The sequence below is a fragment of the Eupeodes corollae genome, chromosome 3, assembly GCF_945859685.1.
Source record: "Eupeodes corollae chromosome 3, idEupCoro1.1, whole genome shotgun sequence".
Classification (NCBI taxonomy): Eukaryota; Metazoa; Arthropoda; class Insecta; order Diptera; family Syrphidae; genus Eupeodes; species Eupeodes corollae.
This window is the reverse complement of record NC_079149.1, coordinates 4430779-4452925: the sequence shown is the minus strand read 5'-3', so window position 1 is coordinate 4452925 and position 22147 is coordinate 4430779. Positions and strand designations below refer to the sequence as shown.

At 32.9% G+C, this 22147-nt stretch overlaps 1 protein-coding gene across 3 annotated transcripts in view; it reads right to left on the bottom strand.

The window, feature by feature from the left end:
* Positions 1–22147, bottom strand: part of LOC129949474 (titin homolog) — a 202156-nt gene that overhangs the window by 4750 nt on the left and 175259 nt on the right. For all 3 annotated transcript variants that reach the window (XM_056060963.1, XM_056060964.1, XM_056060965.1), the window contains 2 exons: positions 1740–2095; positions 60–1582 (listed from right to left, as the gene is read on the bottom strand). In XM_056060963.1, the coding sequence (XP_055916938.1) occupies positions 60–1582; positions 1740–2095 (1879 nt within the window). The remainder of the gene's footprint in view (positions 1–59; positions 1583–1739; positions 2096–22147) is intronic.

Here is a 22147-nt window from a genome sequence, read left to right as displayed (position 1 = left end):
AAGTTAAGAAAATCATCATTAGAATAAAACAAAAAATGTCTTTATTTAAAATAATTTACTTAGTTCCCAATGAAGACTTTCCAATTGTAGATGATTTGACTGTTGAAGAAGTTGATTTTGTTTCATTGCTCGATGTAGTTTTAGGAGCACTGCTTGAGAGTGGCTTGCGAGCGTTCAAAGTTGTTGGGGGCTTGGCATCAATTCGTGACTTAACTGTGCTTGTAGTAGATGTGGTAGTTTTCTTTTCTGTAGGTGTTGTTTTGGCTGCTGGTGCTGCTGCACGTGGACGAGGAGCAGCCGACGAGACTGTGCTACTGATAGTCTTCTTAGTGGCTAATGACGAACCTGCAACAGCTAGTTTTGGCTTGTCAGTTAATGTACGCTTAGCAGCAGCAACTGATGATACGGTGGAAGTCTTTGCGAGTGGCTTCTTAGTATCAGGAACTTTCGATTTTGTGGCTGATGAAGTCTTTTTCAGATTCTTTTGGTTCTTCTCATCTTCGACTTTTTTAACGGCAGCAGTAGTAGCTACGGCTGCAGTAGTAGCTGCAGCAGCAACTGCAACAGCTGCACCCAAAGAAAGACCCTCGTGAGCTTCTTCGGCTACTGGAACTGGGGATGGGGCCAATTCCGCGGCTGGTGCAGTTGGTGTTTGTAGTTGTTCATGAATAGGTTCTGACACTTTAATTGGTTCTTCCAATGATGGAACAGAGGATGGCTCTGGAGCCATCTCAACACCATTAATTGGAACCTCTTCTTCTGTCTCCATTTTGACATCCTTTGTATAGTCTTTGTCATGATTTAACAATAATTGTTCCATCTTTTGTTCGATTTCATCTTCGATTTTAGTCTCAATCTTTTCATCACTGGCCAAGGCAAGAATCTCTTGGACTTCATCATTACTAATTGCATCATTCGTTACTTTGTTCAATGTCTCCGACGAATCATGGCCAATTCCAGTAAATTCATCTGGGAGAACTTGCACGGAATTCAAGTCATCATTTGATGTGTTATTCTCAATATAAATCGACTGTTTCATGCCAGCGTTATCCAAATCAACAGGAGCAGACACAGGTTGCATAGAAAATTGCATTTGATTGTCAACAGCTTCAAGACTCTCTTCTGTAACTGGACTATCCACCAAAGGTCCTTCTTCCTTCTCTGATCCATGCATTGCTTCCTTCCAGTTTAATAGCTCAACACCACCATTCTCTGTTGGTTCTGTGATAGCCTCATCGCCGGGCAGTCCGTGTGGTTTGTGGGCGATTTCCTGTTCAAATTCATTCTCAGCTGGGATATTGATGTCTTCCATATTCGATTCACGACCCTTGCGGGGAGACTGTGAAATCAGCTCGTCCTTGAAGTGTTGTGGAATTGCGTTTGGTGTTTGTCCATTAAAACCATTTTCTGCAGTTGCTGATGGTGGCGAGAAGGTTGGAACGAATTCCTTAGCTTCGGGATTGAGTCGGGAATTCATTTCACTTGCCGATAGATCTTCGTCGTCTTCGATGTTATCTAATTTCTCACGTGTTGAGCTCTGTGAAAGGTTAAGATTCTGAATACCTTCTTCGATTTTCTCTTCCTGAAATAACATTTATTTCAATGATAATTAAGTATAAAACAAAAATCATAAAAATGACACTAGAGGAAAAAAAATATTTATGAAATACATTTAAAGCTTTGAGTCTTAGTTTTTTTTTTTTTTGTAAACAAGTTTTGAAATCTACTTTTTTGCCTACCTTAGCTTGGGTAACAGCAGCAGCTGCAGCTTGATCAGCCAACTCTGTTATATTCTGTGTCAAGCCCTCAAATGTACCATTAATCGATTCGATAAGATTTGATGTGTTTATAGAGATTTGCTGTTGCAGGATATTTCCTGATGCCTTTCGTTCATTAATCGAGAATGTAACACCAGCGTCTTCCAGTTCCTGGGGTAGTTCCTCCTCGACAACAGTATCACCTTGTAATCCTAACTGCTTTTCGCCTTGACCCTCTTTTGTGTATTTCCATTCATCGTCCTCAGATTCATCGCAACTCTCGTGTGTAGGCTGCACAGCCGAAGGTTCTTGTGCAGATACCGGCACTACGCTAGGTTCTGTAAATGTAAATAGAAAACATTAATTTTTTCATTCATCAATTGAATTTTTTATATCGAGGAATTGACGCTTAAAAATTGAGGGTGGGCGGAGGGGTGGTTAAAGGAGAATATCAACAAAACAGAACAGAAAATGTGAATCATCATGCCGATTGTGTTTTAAATTTAATTAGATTTCTTGTTACCACAACAGAAATTCAAAAGCCAATCATCAATCAATAAAATTACTGAGTTGAGTTATATTTTAAATTATTTTGAAGATTGTATGAATGTGTATGAACGAAACGAACGAACGAAAGAATTATGGAAGATTTTATAAAACAAATTATGCAAAATTATTATAACAATAAGCACTCCTTATCTTTCCTATAAAAATTAAATATATGTAAGTTGCGAAATCGAATGTTTGTCAAGTGAGTCGAGTCACCACGGCACTGAAAATGTGCTAAGTACTTTGCTGTTCTTTATTGAAATGCAAGTAGGTGATTTCATGATTCTTTTTTCAAACGAAAAAGGAACATTAAATGGAACCAATTATTGGAAATTGATTTGATGCATAGCATTTTGTGATTCTAAAATGGGGCTAATTAATAGATTTCTATAAACTTCTATGTGAAGTTTGTGGCTAAGGTCTGGAAAAGTTTATATTTCTCATTTATTATGAATAATATTGTTCTGAAGTTTTCTTATAAAGGTTGTTTTTTTTTAGCGAAGTATCAACAGTCTATGGTTTAACAGTTGTGAATATCAAACTTTTCTTTTATAACTTTTTTTTTATAATAAACGGACTATCAATGCATTAGTGAAGGGAGATAGAGATTAAAAGGAGAAATCGGTGCAAATTAGTTTTTGAATTCCTGGCAATGACTGGGAAAAATATAGTTTGGTAAAACATTTCACATTCATGAAGTACGGCTTAAGAACGAACGCATATCTCAAGAGTATAGGTAGAAATGGCGATCTCAAGGCAACCTAGCCTGAGATCCAATTAGCGCTGTAGTGCGCCGTTTTGGTAGGCTCAAGAGTATACTGATGAGCATTCCTGGAACTGCAACTGGATACTTCGGTAGAGCTTAATCCATTTAAATAAAGGTAAACTAAGATTAGACAAAAAAAAAACTTCACGATGTTCTTCGATATTTTTGGCGACATCGCGTATGCGGCCGAAGTAGTTGTTGATACAAGATAGATAGATGGGTTAAATTTTTCTTTACGGACTCTTGGAAGTCTCATCATAAACTCGTCGCAGCGGACTTGGCAAATAAAATTAAACTAGTCCTATATGTTTGCTCTAGTGATCGCTTTCAAGAAAAACCAAAAAACTACTAAGAAGCGGAGTTTTCTTACGAAAAGTGCCACTCATGGATATCCCATATTCGGAAAGTTACGCTTTAACGGCAATATACAAAAGTTTGTTTGCAATGCATTCAAAAAACATAATCTTACCGTTATCTTTATAAAAATTGTCAAGAGCTTATTGCGTTTCTTTAATTATTTCATCATTATAAAGTAATACGTTGAAGAGTTAACATTGTTACACCAAAAAATTGTGAAATTGTTGTTCAATTAGTGCAAATTGAAGAAAATCACTAAAGATTTGTGGTAGTACTACAAAAAAAAAGAAAGTACACGAAAAATAGATGAGAAGACTGGCTTTGGAAAGTCAAAAGTGATAGCCGTACGAAAAAGAAATAATTTGGAGTCTCCGGGTGATTTTGGAGGACGATCCAGAATTCTGAAGGATAGGGACGCTTGTAAAATGGAACGGTTGCTTCGTAAAAGCTCCACCTAAGGAAGCCATTAACAAACCCACCAGCGAATTGCCAGAAGATCATTGAAAAGAATAGGGTTCATCGCGTCTTCTGTAAAGTAGAAAAAAACCTGCGTTTTGTAATGGACACAAAAATTGGTCTATTGAAGACTGGAGACGTATTATATGGTCTGATGAAACGAAGATCAATCGTTTTTTATCGGATGGTAAGTCTTATTATTGGCACCGACCCGATGAGCAGCTTCAGCAACACCAAGTCAAACAAACTATGAAACATGGCGGCGGTAGTATAATGGCGTGGGCATGTTTCACTTGGTGGCACGTCCTATCCATAAAATAGAAGGAATAATGAAGAAGGAAGACTACCTAAATATTTTGCAAAAATATTTGCCTGAGTTTATTGATCAGAGTGCGTATCCAATTGAGGAAATTGTATTCCAACAAAATGGAGACCCTCAAAAATAGTGAAAGAGTTGCTTGAAAACCAACAATTTTAAACATTAAAATGGGCTGCACAAAAAGTAGATCTCAATCCAATTGAGAATTTGTGGGCAATTGTTAAAAGAACGTTGTGTCAGCACAATTCGCGAGCTATGGGATCGAGACCAAGTTGCCTGGACCAATATACCAAACACAACAATTAGTGGAAAGTATGCCAAGAAGAGTGAACAGTGTTTTTAAAAGAAAGGTTCTCTGGTCCAAGTAATAAAATTTTATTTAAACCGTTGTTTTTTGTATACTGAGTCTTGCGTGCAAAACTTTTTTGAATTAACTTTTTTGTTTTTATCTAAGAAATGTCTGTTTTTATTTTTGTTTTATTACATTTTATGTACATATGTTATTCAATGAATCTCAAAACGAATATTGAAAGACCAGAAATTTCAGACGGGAGTGCAAATAATAAAAATAAAAAAGTGTCGTAGACAGGATAGAGCCCTTGGACAGAATAACACTTAATTTATAGCTTTCAGACTTTAACCCACCTAATACTTTCATATGCTCTTAAATTGTGGAAGTTTGCTTTGTTATTATCTACCAGATTAAAAAACTTTAATTCAGCAATATTTCAGTCTTTCATTTATTGTATAAAGTTCTCAAGCTCTTTAAAAAAACACCCGCTGCAAGAGTTGGGAGAATGGCTTTAAAGGCATATGATTTATATATACAGATGAAATATGTGAGAAAAAAATTAAAAATTCAAACAATGATTTGACGTTAAACAATTATTATTTAAATTTGTAAATGTAATGTGGTTTGAATATTCAAGTTACAGATGGGAATACACTGATTAAAGACCATCCGTGCAGAAAAACAAATCAATTCTTGCGGGAAAAACAACTCTCTGACTCATCTATTAACATATTTCATGTTATCCTCAATGAAAGTTTTAGTTTTTGTCTTAGTATTAATAATAATTTCTACATCACCTTATTAAACACAAGGTCAAAGACAAATATTTTCCTCAAACCGTTTATTATATTCGATTTGGTAAAATGAGGTGCTCCAATCTGACTGCTTGCCTCTCCATATTCACCACCATTGTGTTGTCTTGACACTTCCGCACAAATTATGGTTTCTGTGTTTATAGGTGGATTACCTTTCTATGGTTATAAACTTTATAGCCATTGCCATCTCTTTAAGTCATAAGTTAGTCATTCACAAACAAGTCCAATTTTGTAAAATTTAGTGCATTGATAACTTATTGCGTTGGCGACATAAGTTAAAAAAGTAGAATCAACACCAATCACAATTTGAATAGTTTTTTTAAAGCGGCCGGCGGCGGAGCTGAGGCTCCTACGCAAGAAATAATTATGGTGATTGGTATTAATGACAAAACGTGTGTCATACTATACTCAAATGCTTAAAGCCTACACCACTGCTCTATGCATGCAACTAGGCTAATCTTTAATAAGCTTCGGCGGATGGTGAGCAGCGACACCGACGGCAACGGCACGAAACGTAAGCTGGTAATCTGCATTGCGCTTACTGATTTTTTCAAGTACCCAATTCAGCTATTGCAATGTAATTCTAAAATTACTTTTGATTAACTTTCTTTTGTTCTTATCTTTTGATAATATTACTTTGGAATTAATGACAATAACAAATAAAAAATCGATTGAGTGAATGATGAGTCATTAGGCTCAAGGGCAAACTATTATTCTAGGCAAAGAACAATTGAAAACCTTCTACGTCCTATAGAATATAAAATTGGCTTTTAGCCAAATATCCATCAGCCTCTTATAAGCAAAAACAACAACCAAAACGACAACAAAAAAAACATAGAAACCAATCTGTCAGGAATATGTCCTCAATGTGATAACGTTTCATTTCTGCACCATGAACTGCTGCTGCTGTTAGGTTGGAATTCTAAAAATTTGCTCCACTAACCATGTCTGCAGTTGATGTGCGCCGTGCCTTAGGATGCAGAGCAAACGGCTGACCTGCTATTGTTCTCTGATGCACTGCACTTCTAAGATGAAATTAAAAAAACATAAAAAACTTACTGAAATTAATCTCTTCTCTAACTTTATTTTTGTTTTGTTTGTTTTTGTTCAACATATAGACGACGACGACGTTCACATTTGCGACGATGCATGAGAAGCAATAACAGTGTTGACGGTTGCAATATTGCACAACTTAAGTTTGGTGGTGGAGTAAAACAAAAAAAACGAGGAGCTACTGGTACTGGAAGAGCTTTGCATTTTGTGCCCCACATTTTAACGTGACAACATTTTTATTCCCGACCGATGGAGATGACTTCGCTTGCATAATTGTGTCATCTCATCTTATTAGAGATTCAATCTCAAGATGACTTAAGTTTTGAAATAAGAATTACATTATTTTATTATCAGGCTAATTACTTTTCTGTTCATTTATAGAAATTTATTTTTTCGAAGAATAAATGTTCTTGTTCTTATTTTCATCTTTATTTTTATAAAAAACATAAATCTGCTGAAATCGTCGTCGTCGTCGTAGGTACAAATCAAAGAAAGAAACACAAAAAACCCAGCAAGATGAATTTGTAATTTAATTTTTTGTATATAATAGACGAAAGATACACATGTACGACGATATTGCGTCATCGACTCTAATTGGTGCCATTATGACTGATTGGAACTAATGGTTCGTGTGCGGTGTTGAATGTTGATATTTGGCATTAAATAGTCTACTGACATGGAACGCTTGTGGTAAGACCTTAAAATTAGAAGTGTGTAGATGGAATTCGAAACTTCCAGAAACAATCATCTCTCCATTTAGTTGGGTGTGAAAACATAAGTGAGTTCCGAAATGCAATTTCACCTAAGTTTCCAACACTCGTCAAGGTTAAGAGAAGCGATATGAATATTTTTTAACAAGGAAACTATTATGTCTACAAAATGTGATGGAATTCTATGGACAGAGGGTCTATCACATAAATACAAAACACAAGCCTATCTACACATAATTTCAATGGAATAGTGTTCAGAATTTTAATATCTTAAACATTGAGATCAAAAGCGAAAAACATGCTTTTATGACGACATTAGAAGACAGAGAGTAATACAATAATGTATGATTTAGAAATAATGGGATATTCGTTATCTTGTTTTTTTTTTTGTTTTTCAATTTAGAATGAAGTCTTTTAAGCTTTGAAACACAATCGAAAAGAACATACCGCATATTTTTCAATGATTAGAATCAAATATTTCAAATTCAAATTTAATTCAAAGCATTCATTTCTATCACTTAAAAATAAAACACTATTTGCATTATATTAGTGCACCCGTGACATGATGGTTAGTGCGTTGGAATGTCATGCCAGAGGTCTTGGTTTCGATTCATGCCCATGCCATCTAAAGTATTTTCACGGATACTGCCTCTTGCGAAGAATTGACACATTCTCCAAGAGTAACTCTTGTCATGAAAAGTGCTTTCTCAAATTATCCGTTTGGATTCAGCTTAAAACTGTAGGTCCCCTGCATCCCTGACAACAGTACTCGCACACAGGAATGGTCGAGGGTTGTAAGTCACTAGGCCCTAGTTCTCAACGGACTGTTGCGCCACCAAATTTATTTGCAATCTAGGAAGTCATAAGACGGTAAGTCAAGAAAGCTAAAACCGAAAAGTTTTTTAAGATTAAAATGCAAATTTTTAATCTATAAATCATCTAAAAAGTGTTTATTTGTTTCTCAGACAAATTTGTATTTCCGTACAGATCTTATTTTCATGTTATATTTGGCGTTGAAATGTTCTTGATCCCTTTTTTTTGGTAAGTTTTTGTGTTATAAATAATATTTCTTGGCCACCAAACAAATCATAATTGAATTGAGAAATGAGGAAACATCTTTGGGTGAAATTTCTAAAATAGTCAAAAGACCACGGTCTTCAATCCAATATGTGTTGAAAAATTATAAAAAAACAAAAACAATCGCAAACCAAGATCAGGCCTTCCAAAAAAGATTGATCATCGTACGGAGAGAAGATTGTTGAGGAGTATAGCAGAGGATCCCAAGCAAAGTGCCCCAGTTTTAGCAGGAAAGTTTAAAACTAGTGATGAAATTGATGTCCCACCCCCAAAAAAATAAAAACCTTTTAATCAGAAATGGTTGTAATGGTAGAGTGTGCCGGAAGGAGCCATTCATTCGAAAGACTAATACAAAAACTAGGCTGGAGTATGCAGTCTCACACCTAGGGAAATAAAGGTTATCTTTACTGACAAAAGATAGATATTTATTTGCGTAGAATAAAGCATTACAATTTTACATGAATTAAAATGAATACACACAGCTTGCACAGAGATATGATATTTAGTTTATATCTTACAACTGGGGAAAATATATATTTCGGTATGACAAAAGAGATGTAGAATGAAAAACTATTGAAGGAGAACTACGGAGAAAAAACCTTCATTTAACATTTGAATCTTAAGCTAAGGATTTCTTTATTTTAGAAATCTGTTGGATAGATAAAATGGGCTTAAAACTAATGGAATTACCAGATGATAATGAAATTGCTAGTTATTTAATGCATAGATAACAAGATACAAATAATTGAATAAATAAATCAATATATTAACAATCAAATGAATAATAACAAGATATATAAATAAATATTCAAACGAATAAATAAATTAATGAATATATAAATAAACAACAAAATTAATAAATAAATTAATACATAAATAAATAAATAAATAAATAAATAAATGAATAATTAAATAAGCAAATAAAGAAACAAATAAAGAAACAAATAAATAAACAAATAAATAAATAAATAGGTAAATAAATAAGTAAATAAATAGATAAGTAAATAAATAAATAAATAAATAAATAAGTAAATAAATAAATAAATAAATAAATAAATAAGTAAATAAATTAATATTAAAATAAATATATAAATAAATAAATGAATGAACAAAAGAAATAAACAAATGAACAAAATACTGACAAAAGTAAATTAATCTGAACGCCCTATGGTGTGGAGAAAGCATAACACTGCACTGAACCCAATCAATTTGATACATTTGGGTACTTGAATATTCTTAAGGAAAACCATCATTCAAGTGCCCAAAAATTGGGTCTTTCTATCAACTTTACTTTTCAACAGGACAATAATTCTAACCCTACGGCCAAGGTGGTAAAGGAATGGGTGCTGTCCAATGTTAGTACGAAAGTGAAACACTACGCTCAGTCTCCAGATCTCAATCCTATTGAACACCTGTGGGATCACCTAAAAAAAAAGATTCATCAGCATACAATCGAAAACAAGACTGACCTTAAAACGATCCTACTTGACGAATGAAACAACATTTCTCCAGATACGACCGCCAAGCTTGTCTATTCGATTCGATTAGAAACGGATTGAAGAAAGTAATCCAGAACAAAGGAGGCCCTGCTGAATATGAAGCTACTTTTTTCCTTAAGTTTTTTTTCAACTAAAAGTAATCAAAAAATGACTGTGACTTATTTGTTCCTTATTTTTTCTTTCTATGCTGTAGATTTTTATTATTATATGTTTTTAAAATAAAATGCTTTCTATCTTAAATTCGATGTTTTAAGAAAAATTTCAAAACATTCCAGCTGTACGGAGACTTTTCGGACTATGTGTACGTATAAATAAATATCAAAACCAATCTGATATGTTTGTGGTGTACTGATTTATTCTTCTTCAGAAAACCGAAATCCCTTCTGCCGCTAGACTGACTGATCATCAAAGTGCATGCACATAAATTATTATTATTATATTCACTCAATTAAAAGCGTATCAAAAAAAAAAATTATCCTGACAACCAATTAAAAGTAAAACAAATTTAATAGCTCACGTTTTGTAATTGTAATTATTAAATCATCACGTCATAATTCTTTCTTCTTCAAAGTTGTTCTATAAAAATGTACACATTTTGTACATTATTTTTGTTTTTTATTCGTGTATTCGTTTTCCAGAGAGAGTTTAATATTTGAGGAAAGGAAATAGAAAAATATAAACCACCACTCAATAAACTAATGTGTTCTGTGTTCTATCCTTTATTATTTAATGTTCAGCCACTTTTGGAATAGCGTGACGGTTTTAATTAACAGCAATCAACATTGTGCTATTTTTACTGTATGAATTTTCAAAAATAAAACAAAACAAAAAAAAACAGTATCGATTAAATACAACAGGTGATTTAAACGGCCTACATTGAAGCCTCCCTTGCACGATAGATTTTTGTTTTGTGTTTTGAAATCTCAAATTCTTGTTTTGTTTTTTTTTTTTGTTAGGGGAAAATTGAAGTTTAGTTTTGAACTTAAATAACGGTACCCGTCATACAGTCATCACAGTAAATATTTACTATTTCGGAAATGGCTTGAAAGATTTGACAAACAAGCTATGAGTTCTATTAAAAGTTTCATGGTTTACATTATGACACTAGAAAATTTAGAAAAACAAAACTTTATTAGGGAGATCTGACTCTCTTAAAGTCTTGTACAGAAGTTTAATTGTTTAAATTGACTAAAACCCCTGAAGTCAACTGACCTTAATGCAATGAAGCATAAATGGGTGAAGTTGATACGGCGACTGGAAAAGGAATTTATGCTCAAAACTTGTCTCTTCACTGCCGCGACGACGCCTTGAGGAAGTCATTAAATCAAAAGATAAAATTCAAAAGTACGAAAGTACGAAAGTGTCCGATTATCTGTGAGGGGTAAATTATAGTGTTGTTCAATATTTATTTGCTGTTCAATGAATTGAAATAAAAAGTTATTTTAAAGTTCCAAACTCTAAAAACATTTTCTTGGAGATATTGAATTGCTAACATTTATATTTTCTGTGCATGATAAGTAGTGAAAGATATTTTAGGATTCAAAAAGACAAAAATATTGTCAGAAAAAGTAATGTCTGGATTTTTTAATAAGAAGTTGTTTTTTGGGTAGATAATATTTTTTCAATTAATGGGCAAAAATATATAGATCCTTGTCTACCAGTGCCCAGAAACGAAACCTAAAAATTGACTAGGTATTGGGTTTTCTAACATAAAGTACTAGTATTTTTTATATCCTAAATAATGGGAGTTGGCTTAAATGAGTGCCCAAAAGGTTAGAAATGCGATTTGCAAATTCGAATAAGGTAAGGTTAAGTTAGGTTAAAGTGGCTGTCCTTGATGGAATAGGACACACTTAGATCAGTTGAATTGCCCATTGTGATATCACATGAATCTTGAAGTTTCCTCCAAAGCTCAATAAAACCAGTTTGAGACTCTTACGAAACGTGAGATGCTAATTATGCTAATATGATTTAGATCGTTTAGAATTTAGATCGTTATAGATGAATTCTCCTAGGTAATTCTTGCGTTTTTGAGTACAGAGAAGGTAAAGGAATTTTTCCTCCTCTTCCTTGCACATACAGCTTTTACAAGTCACTTGAGAATACGCCTGGCCGCGTGCTTTCTTATTACACAGTGGCTGGTTATGACACCTATTATCGAGCTTATATGGAATCTGCATAGAGATAACAAGCACCTTGATCGCATCGCTTCAAATCTTGTGTTGGCCACGGGTGCCAGCACGTAACTTGATACAATCGAGGATTGTCGATCGTTGATCAACTTGAAACAAATTATTTTGGGCGGAACGTAATTTGAGACGAGTTCCATTGTGAATTTTACTTAAAAAAGTCATTGTGAACTATAAAATGAATTGTCAAATGAGTTTTTTTTAAAATAATTTCATTCTAGTTTCAATTTTAATTTTTTTTTTCGAAATGCTTTTCTCAGATTCGAAGAGTGGAAGTGAAGGCGAAGAAGTCTGTCTGTTTATTTATTTATTGACATATTATTTTGTTTTTCCATTTTTCTCATACAAAAATCACTGTCGACGATAACTAATTTCTGTCGAGTGAAAACTTTTGTTTCGAACGTCAATTTGAAGTTTGTGTGCTGCCAAATCTAGCGAAACAATCGAGGACACTCGATTGAACCAAAATGTGTGCTGCCAATGATCGATTGGATCGACTGAACTCGGTTGTTCTAAGTTACGTGCTGGCACCCCAGATGTTTTTTGTGACCTGACACGTGGTGATGTTGCTTCACCTGGTGTTTGCATTCTTCATAGCGTCCTGCATTAGCAAATAGTAATAGTTTAAACGCAGCGATTGGTATGCCAGCATTTGCCAAACGTGGTAGAATGGGTTGTACTGTACCGTTCCTGGCGAGATTTGTCTTTTGGAATGTCTTTATGGCAGAGATTTGATAGCGGCCTGACTATCGGATACCAGATGTTGATATCAGGTTTTTTTTAAGTTCCGCCTGGAACACGCTACACTCATTGGGAAGGCGGAATGTGAGACTTAATTCCAGTCGTTCAGAGTATACACACCTCCACCTAACCCTTCTTTTGTTTTTGAAATATCTGTATAAAAATGGATTGACTCGTCTTCCAGGAATGCACTATCCTCCCAGAAAGATCTGGAAGTTTCTGTCGAATGGTGTAGTCTGTGTTCTTTGGAATTCGAATAAGTAGAGAAAAAATTGTGTATATAACATAATTTTACATTGATGTTTCATCGAGATCTAAATGGTTCCTTTTTTCATTAGCTGGATGTTTAAAAATGGTTTGGAAGTCTGGTCCAATCTTAAATCTATATAGACATTCTTGATGAAATGTACAGGCTTTATTTTGTTAATGGAAATATAATAAGATACTTAAATACTATCAAGTGAAAGATTGGTGAACAATTTGTTTTATTTTATACCCTTTGAGATGGTAAACAGTTCGCTAAGCTGAATAAACACAAAATAAAATATAGTGCTATTAAAAGGTAGGATCGCTTCTGTAATGAACTACCTACACCTTAGGGTTCAGAATTCTGTGACGAAAATTAAAAACAATGTCCCTGAGCTAGGTTTTCCAACGTTGTATATCTCAAGTCTGGAAACTAGACTCACAATCATTGTCATTCATTAAAAGTTTAATTTTCATACTGTTGATCGAATTATTCGCCAACCATGAAATTATTTGCTATTATTGTCTATTTAGTTCTTTATTTTTAGGTCTATTAATTTCATCAGAAATAACCAATAATGTCATTTTATTGACACACTTTTGCAATCGACTTTTGCTTTAATTGCAATGTCTTTATCTTACATCTTTGGGTCTATCCAAAAAGACAGTACTAAAGCTAAAATCTCTAATGACACAAATTTAAATTGTGGGCAAAAGGTAGACACAAATGCCCATCCTCAACAGTTTATGAATTCAACAATTTGTAAAGATATTTCTTCTAAAAACAAGCCCTCTACAAATAAGGTGTTTGGATTCTGTTTAAGTTGTAATGACAAGAAGAGTTTTAAGCCACTAGGCTATAGTTCAAAAATGTACTCACATGCATTACATGACTCGAAAACATTCTTCTCCTGTTACTGTTGCTGAATAATCCAACATACCAACAGGTACGATATAATCAAGTATTACTTTAAAATTTCAAAGGCATTTCTAATCTGACCAATGACTAAGATAAATCCATTGATATTCTTAGTATAATTTTGCTGTTCATAATATAACAGAGAAAAATAAATCAAAAAAACTTAAGTATTTTTAAATTCCCGCTAACTTTCCTATAATTTGAATTGTGTACAGCAAAACCGTTGTTCATTTCTTCTTCTTTAATTTTTTTTATTTTTATTTGCAGTTATTATGCAAAGACTTCTTGTTAATATAGTTTGCTTTTACCTGAACCACACTCATTGAATACCAAATTAGAAGTGATAAATTCTGATGGTGTTCAAAATGGAATTCACAAAGCAAACTACTTAAAGCTGTTGCTTTCGAATAGAATAGGTACGTTGATCACGGCACTGAATGAAATGCACCACAGAAAAAAATAAACAACAACTCAATCAAATTCTTCTTCTTCATGCTATTCCTCTTGGTATATTCAAACACTTAAAATGGATGGCAAATGCAATTGTGGATATCGTAGAGAATATTCCTATAAAGGTATCTATAAAATATGTGCATAGTTGTAGGCACACTGTCTGGTCTAGCTCGAAAAAAAAAATAATAGAGAATGTCACTTCGGTCTTCGGGTGAAATCAAGTTTTGTCTATTTTTGAATTATTGTGTTGTTGATATTTTTAGATTTGGGGATTAACCTTCCTAAGGAAACTGAAGGAAAAGCATTTGACTTTTATTTATTTCAGTTTTTTTTTATATAAGTTCACAAATTCTTCTTAGGTGTTTACATCTTTGTAAATTTCCATGGCTATAGAATTTTGGTGGGCTTATTTTAATGGGCAGCATTAAGTTACCTGTAGTTATTTTACCCACAAAATATTCTGGGTTAATCTTTAGCATTAACTGATATTTAAGACCACATTTTTCAAAGGATTTTCGGATCATTACCATTTTGTTGAAACAGGGAACCAATAAAGTACCCGTGGCGTCATGGTTGGACTGTCAGCCAGAAACCTTTTGTTCAATCGCTGCGTGTGCCATCTATTGTTTTTTTTTCATGGGTACTGAAAAAGCAAATCATCCAGAGAAATTCTTGTAATGAAATGTGCTTTCTTAAATTAGCCGTTCGAATTCGGCTTAAAACTGTAGGTTCAATCCATCATTACTCGCACAAAGGAATGGTTGTGAGTTGTAAGTCACAAGGCCCTAGTTCTCAACGGACTGTTGCGCCAACTAATTTATTTATTATAGGAACTAATTCTTCAATTATTATATGAAAATTAATGATTTTTGGGAAGAGAACAAAAGATAAGAACGTTTGGAACTGGTTTCTCCTTATCGTTATTTGAATTGCCAATGACATAACCCCTTTTGAAAGATGACAAACTTATATTTTTGTATTCCATACATGCACCATGCCTTCGGAAATGACTCATATAAACTTTTTTGTATCTCTTGTATAGATCCACTATTGACTGACATTAAAGATGTTTAACCTTCTGTGTGACTGATTCAACTGTCGGTTCTCCGACTACAAGAAACATGTTATCTTTAGCTTTGACATTTTGGAAAATCACAGCTTTAAGGGTATTTATGAAAACTTAATTTTGATCCTCTTAAGTCGTTTACTGTAATCTTTGAGCTTATCCCTTTTAAAGATTTAACTAAGTACATATTTTATTTCATAAATTAACGATGAAATACTTAAGCTAGTTTTGAAGAGTTTCATTTCATCAATTATTTGCCAAAATTATATATAATTTTCATAAATTTGTATGAACGAAAGCAATTGTTACTTAAATGAGAGAAACTTTAACCTCACACTCAATCCATTGCTACTCCAAAAACACAACAACACATTCTAAAAGGCGAAGCGAATATTATTTGCTTTTTTATGACAAACCAAACTTAATAAATTTGTCACACCTTTGATATGATATATAAGAAAAAAAAAAACAGATATAACAATAAAGGTATGTATACTTTATATAAATATTAAAAAATGTAAACAAAATTCACACCGCCACACTGGTAGATAGAGAATACACAATAGCCCCCTTAACTTGGTTAAAAGATATATCCATTAATGGTAGATATGTCTATGAGCTTCAGCTCTGTGCTCTGACTGCACTAGTTACTCTCCTGTGGTGTAGGTAAGGTACATAGGTAGGTAACGATATATTATGTGCTAAAATTCAAACAAAACATGCATATTTATTTTTGTTTTTTATTTAATTAACGAACCATAGAGCCACCACACAACAATTAGTCACAAAACAAAATTGAGATTTTTTCAAAATAAAAAAAATAATAACAACGAACAATTTTCTTCAGTGTTAGTGCAACTCAGATTAAATATAGAAATGCATTAACCTATGGGTAGACTTAAATAAGTAGGTATATTCTTCTTTAAACACAAAATATAGGTATAATTAAGTAGGTATGGAATCAAATCACAAACTAGGTTCACAACCAGGCAAAAAATGATCTGGACATACCTCTCTTTTCTGTTTCAATATAAGTAGGTAGGTAGAGAAGATAGATAGGAAGTTGACTTTTGTTTAAGCTATTTTCAAGATAAACTTTATATTTCTTGTTCTAGTTTTTGTAATTTAGAATTTCTAGGGACATTTAAGATAGAGAATAAAAAAATAACTAGAAATGAGGATGAGAAGACTGAAGATATGAAAATATCATCACCAATAGATTCTACTTATTGAATGACAAATTTTGTGTTTCTGTTTTCTGCCCCCCACTATGAGATCTCCATAATAATTTTGGAGAATCATTTTTATAGTTGCCACCGAACAGTCGAAACCTAGTATGTATCTATTTTTTATGTTTTAAAAGAAAAACTGGAAATATTTAAAAAGCTACAAATTCGAGCTAATTAGGGCAAGTTACTGGGCAGGTTGAGGCAACATAAGGGACTTCATTTGCAGTCAACTTCATTCTTTGAACGTACATTTTGATCAAGGCAACTAGTTAGTTTTTCAAGTATCATGAATTTCAAATTCAAAGATTTACTTTACAAACCTCTACTTAAAGATCATAGCACAAAAAGTACCAAATAAATTATTGTCTACAAAACACTCCTCAGGCAAGCTACAAGTCCATCACGATTTGTATTTTGTATTGTAAGGAAATATTAATTATTTCTTTTCCAATTTGACAAGGAAGCCTTTTACAGAAAGCATTAAATAAAGTTGTGCAGAAAATAAATAAATCATAGGGTAATAAAGTTCAGTAGAAGTAGACTTGACATGATAGTTAGGGAGATTTTTCTTGACTAGCTTTCCAGTCCGCTTTCCATTAAAGTTGCCTGAATTGGAAGGTAATTTTTTTGGCAGTTTCAATCAGATACTAGAAACTTGCCTAACTTTTAAGTCCCTTATGTTGTCTGAACCTGTCTTGCTACACTATGAATCATGGAACTTCCTCAATTTCTATAAAAGGTATAAATTATGGAATTAGTTGTAAAGTTATTAACTTGGAGCTCTCTTTATTGCATGATAGATAGCTAATTCCATATTTAAGCCTTTAACTGATGAACATTGCTAGAAGCAAGCATATTACCATTAAAATGCTTAAGCATTAATGGGAATGCAGCTGGCTATTTGACAAGAACATAATTTGTTAATAATTTATGGGAATTTAGTTATATTCCAAGAGAATAAGTATCAATAGAATTTATTTGGTCATATCTGTTCACTGTTGAGATATTTTTCTGATTTTAACTCTAATTAGAGCACTTAGTTAATTTAAAGCATATCCAGCACGCTCTGAGCAGCTTTATCAGAGATCTCCGAATTATTAATGAAACAGATCTACTGACAATTTGTATTTTTATTTCACAATAATCAAATGTGAAGTTTGTTAAGCTCGCATTTACTCTATTAGTTCGTAATTTATGGCTGAAACACAAATACGCTTTAGCTTCAGCTAAGCCTAACGTTTAAGAGTTCAGCCATAGGAATTCAGTGCATGCTATCACAATGAAGCTTCGACCTCACGTTTTATTTGATAATCGTAAGGAAATAACGTAATATTACTTAATGTTACTCAAAACGGAAGCTCTAGTTCAAAATTGCTGAACATTTGCTTTGTCTGACAGCTCAACAAGTCAACAAACAAAATGCAATTGCTTTTCGATTTTAAAACTCATATTTTTTTATTTTGAAAAAAATTAAACAGCTGCTAATGACAGAAGTGCCATTTAAGAAATGTCATATTGGAAGTGTCATTCAAAGCAACCTCGAAGCAGACCCAACGTAACGCAGTTGAAGCCGAAGCTGTAGCGTGTTTGTGTTTCAGCCATTAATTTGAGCTAGCTCTGAAAGTGTCTCAGCTACAAAACAAAGAAATACAGAATTTTGGAAAAATTTTTAAAGGTGACCCCGGCACTAGGAGTTTTAATTTTTAATCTTGGAATTGGCAACTTAAGGTGATCAGAGCAAAGCCTAAGGAAAGTTCAATCGAAGCGCTCCGATTTATTTATAAAACACACTTTCAAAGGAGATGTTGAAAAGAAATCAGTGTTATCCCCACGTCAGAAGTGACATTCATAAAATACACAAACAACGAATGTAGCAAATACTAGGTTTTGACTGTTCGACGAGTTATAAAAACTAAAAATGAAAAAAAAGTCAGGGTACATTTCACAGTTCTCATCTTCTCCTTATAATTTTTGTTTCTCCTATTTTGACGTCAGTCAACTACAACAACAACCTATACTGCTCCTAGCAATAGCAAAGGCAATATACCTCTCTACCTATATCTAACGTAAGCCATAGAAGAAGATTTTGGATATGCTTCAAGAACTTCTACGCGTTCTCGGCTACTGATTCTTCGGCCAAGTGCCTTTGAGAGTTCTAAAAGGTGCGATGAGCACATAAGAAATCACCGATGCTGCACTACATTAGTTTTTAAGAAAGAAACACAAAAGAATTATACCTACCTCCATATAGTATAAAATAATCTTCCATAGCTAGAATCTAGTGCGGTGGTAGATATCTTCGTCTCGTCTACTACACGATAAATATTCATGGGCATGTAAAAAGCCGCATGCATTTCTTTCGTATTTTATCTAATTCCGTCAGGGTATTCTTTATTTTAATTTTATTTTTGGAATTATAACACCAACTCAATGTCTACTTAGGTATAAATAAGAAGATATTCAATTTGATTTTTATTTTATTAATTAAGGAGTAATTAAAAGAAGCATGGCAGTGTCCATTTTATTAGGACCCAATAACGTGGTGAGTTGAATGATCAATAAAATAAAACTTATTTCATATTTTTTCCCCTTATTTTATTTTTGAATTTTATCAATTCAATTTTAACAAATATAATAAAAATTAGAAAGTGCAATCGAGTGCGAGTTGCGAGTGTCTAGTCAAAAGTCAAGTAAGGTTGAATTGAAGTTGAAGATGAAGAAAGTTTGCTGCTATGTATTATGAATTTGCCTTCGCTTCGAATAAGAAGAAATTCACGGTGGGATATTTTGGCACAGCGAAAAAACACGCATTAAATTTGCCAATTTCAAAATGGCCTTCAGGGGATTTTTATTAAGAAGATATATAAATTAAATTTATATTTACAAAACTAGATAACCAGAGCCACCACTTCCGAACTAAGTTGAATTATCACCTTCTTCCGGTGAAAATTATTAAATATTTTATTTGTTTTTGGCAACACCGGTCTATGTCTTCTCATTCCTTGCCGTTTCCACTTCGGATTCGGACATCAAACAAAAGGAAAAAAGAAACTAAATGGCGAATTGTATGAATTTGGGAGAAATTGAGATTTCATTAGGAGAAGGACATGACAGTGCAATGTTCTTCTCAAAACCTATGAGTTATGACTTATTTTTATTTTCATTATTATAAAAAGACTACACCACCACCGCACATCTTGGTATTTACCACCCCCACCAAAAAGAGTAAAGAGAAGAAGAAGGTACTTTCACAAATTTTCATTTTTCAATTTAGATATTTCATTTTTTCTTTTATTCATTTTTTTATGTTCATATTTTATTTTTATGCAGTTACCGAATTTTGAAAGCAAAATATTATCCATCTGACAATTATTATCGTTTTGCATAACTGTGAATGTGACTCTTTTATTATAATTTCTTGTCTTCTCGCTCAGGGATAATTATTCCTCTCCTTTTGGTTACTGTTGAATTTATGCGTTTATTTTTTTAATTCGCCTTCCTTCCAACAGTATATTATTTTTCTTTCATTCACAATTTTATATTTCTTATTTTTGCGTTTTATGATTTATTTTTCGCACTGTATTTTTTGATTTAACAGAAATATATAATTACGGAGGAATTGGAATTGAATTTTATTTTTTGCGAATGTAAATAAGAAAATCAAACTCAACACCGTCACTACTCAGAAGCACGAAAAACCATACTAAAACAAAAACGCAGCGAAAATAAGTTTTACAGCAAACGAAACGAACACTGTGTTCATATTGGTGTTGACTTTGATTGTGTTGGGTGGAGAAGTTGGAGAAACGCACGGTTAAGGAGAAGGGCGGCGAAAATGGCAAAAATTGAACATAAAATAATAGGTGTATGGTTGTTGTTGATGTGTTAATTGATCATTTATCGGTGTGGGTATGTGAAGTTTATCATAAAAAGTGTCAGGCTTGCCAGACAGTCGTGGGCTATTTATCGGAAATTGGACTATTTTTATCCAATATTAACGACAACTGTTTCAATATGACAGCGCTATCATAATTGAGCTATAAATAGTCCAAATCTTTTCTTGAGTATTTTGTATATAATTAATTTATACTTCTGCAACACTGAGCTGTGTTTTAACAAAATCAATAATGTTTATTTTAATAAGCAGATAAAATAATTGTTTATACATTGACAGTTTTAACCAAACAATGTACTAATGTGATTACAACTACGAATTACTACAAACAATTTTAACAGCTGAAAACGGGGTAACTGTGTAAATATTTATGCTTAATCTATATTTCTGGGCAACACATTTATATTTTATCACACTTTTTGTTGAGGTAAACAAAGATTTATATAAATTGGGCTAATATTTGGGCTACTCTTTCGTTTTTGAACAATGACCAATACATGGCAACTCTGAAAAAAAGCTAGAAAAGTTTTCTATTTCTAATGAAATAGAAATGACTCGTTCACAATGAATAAAACAAAAGCTCTTTTATGTTACTGTGTGTGGAATTGCAATGATATGCGCTTTTGTTTTATTTTATTTAATTATCATGTTGATATGTTGTGAACACATGCACAGATAACACAACGAAAGATGATTCTTTTTTGCAAGAGTCTTCCAAGAACAAAAAGAAATGACATGATAATGACAGCAGCAACATGAAATCAGTGTAATGTACAGAGATGACTCTGAGTGAAGAAACTATGTATTTTTTTCTTTTTGTTAAATTTTAGGTTGTCATCTATTTTTAAGTTATACGTTACAAATGTTTCAAAGTTTCAAAGAGGGTGTATTACGCCATTTAAATTAAATAACAAAGATTGAAAAAAACACTAGGACAAATTAATGGGCATGTTCAAACGTATAACCAAATCAAAAACAAAACGTGACTATATAAGGAACTCAATAAGCGTGTTATATCCATTTAAGTAGAATTAGGTGAGTTTACCAAAATAACATGGTGTTAAATTTGGATGATCTTGTCATCTGTCAAATTGTCATGATGTAAATAAGTGTGTACCCAACCTAATGTATATATAATTTTAATTTAAGAAATTTAGTAAATCTATGTATTAGGTTGCATGACTTTCTCTCCGCTGTCACTATTTCTAAATAGTATTTATCTATGACCATATTCTCCATGAGGGTGTTTTCAAGAACGAAATCTTATTTCTCAAAAAACAGTGGGATTGGAAATAAGTTAAGTTAAGATGATAGAGGATGGTTTTTAGTAAAAGTTGTATCACAAAAAATTGGTATATTAGGTTTCCACCTAGAAGCCGACAACGGGTGATCATGATGTCCTCTGCTCCTCTGTCACTATCTCTAAACTGCATTCTTCTTCTTCTTTAAACTTGTGTTATATGACGGTGTTTTCAAAAACGAAATCTTATTTGTCAAAAACAAAAAAAGATAAGTAATATAGAATGAGTTTTAAGTAAAAGTTGAATCACACAAAATTGTCGTGTTTTTAGCAAAAAAAAATTAGTGTTTATTATAGAATTCCATTTTTTCGATGACAATAATTAAAATTACTTTTAAGCATCTTGCACATGATCTACGAACTGCGAACTGTGGATGTTCTTATATTTTGACATTTATTTCTTCTATTCGCAGACATTGACGAATTGATTTACCCTTTTCTCCATATTTTCCTCAACCA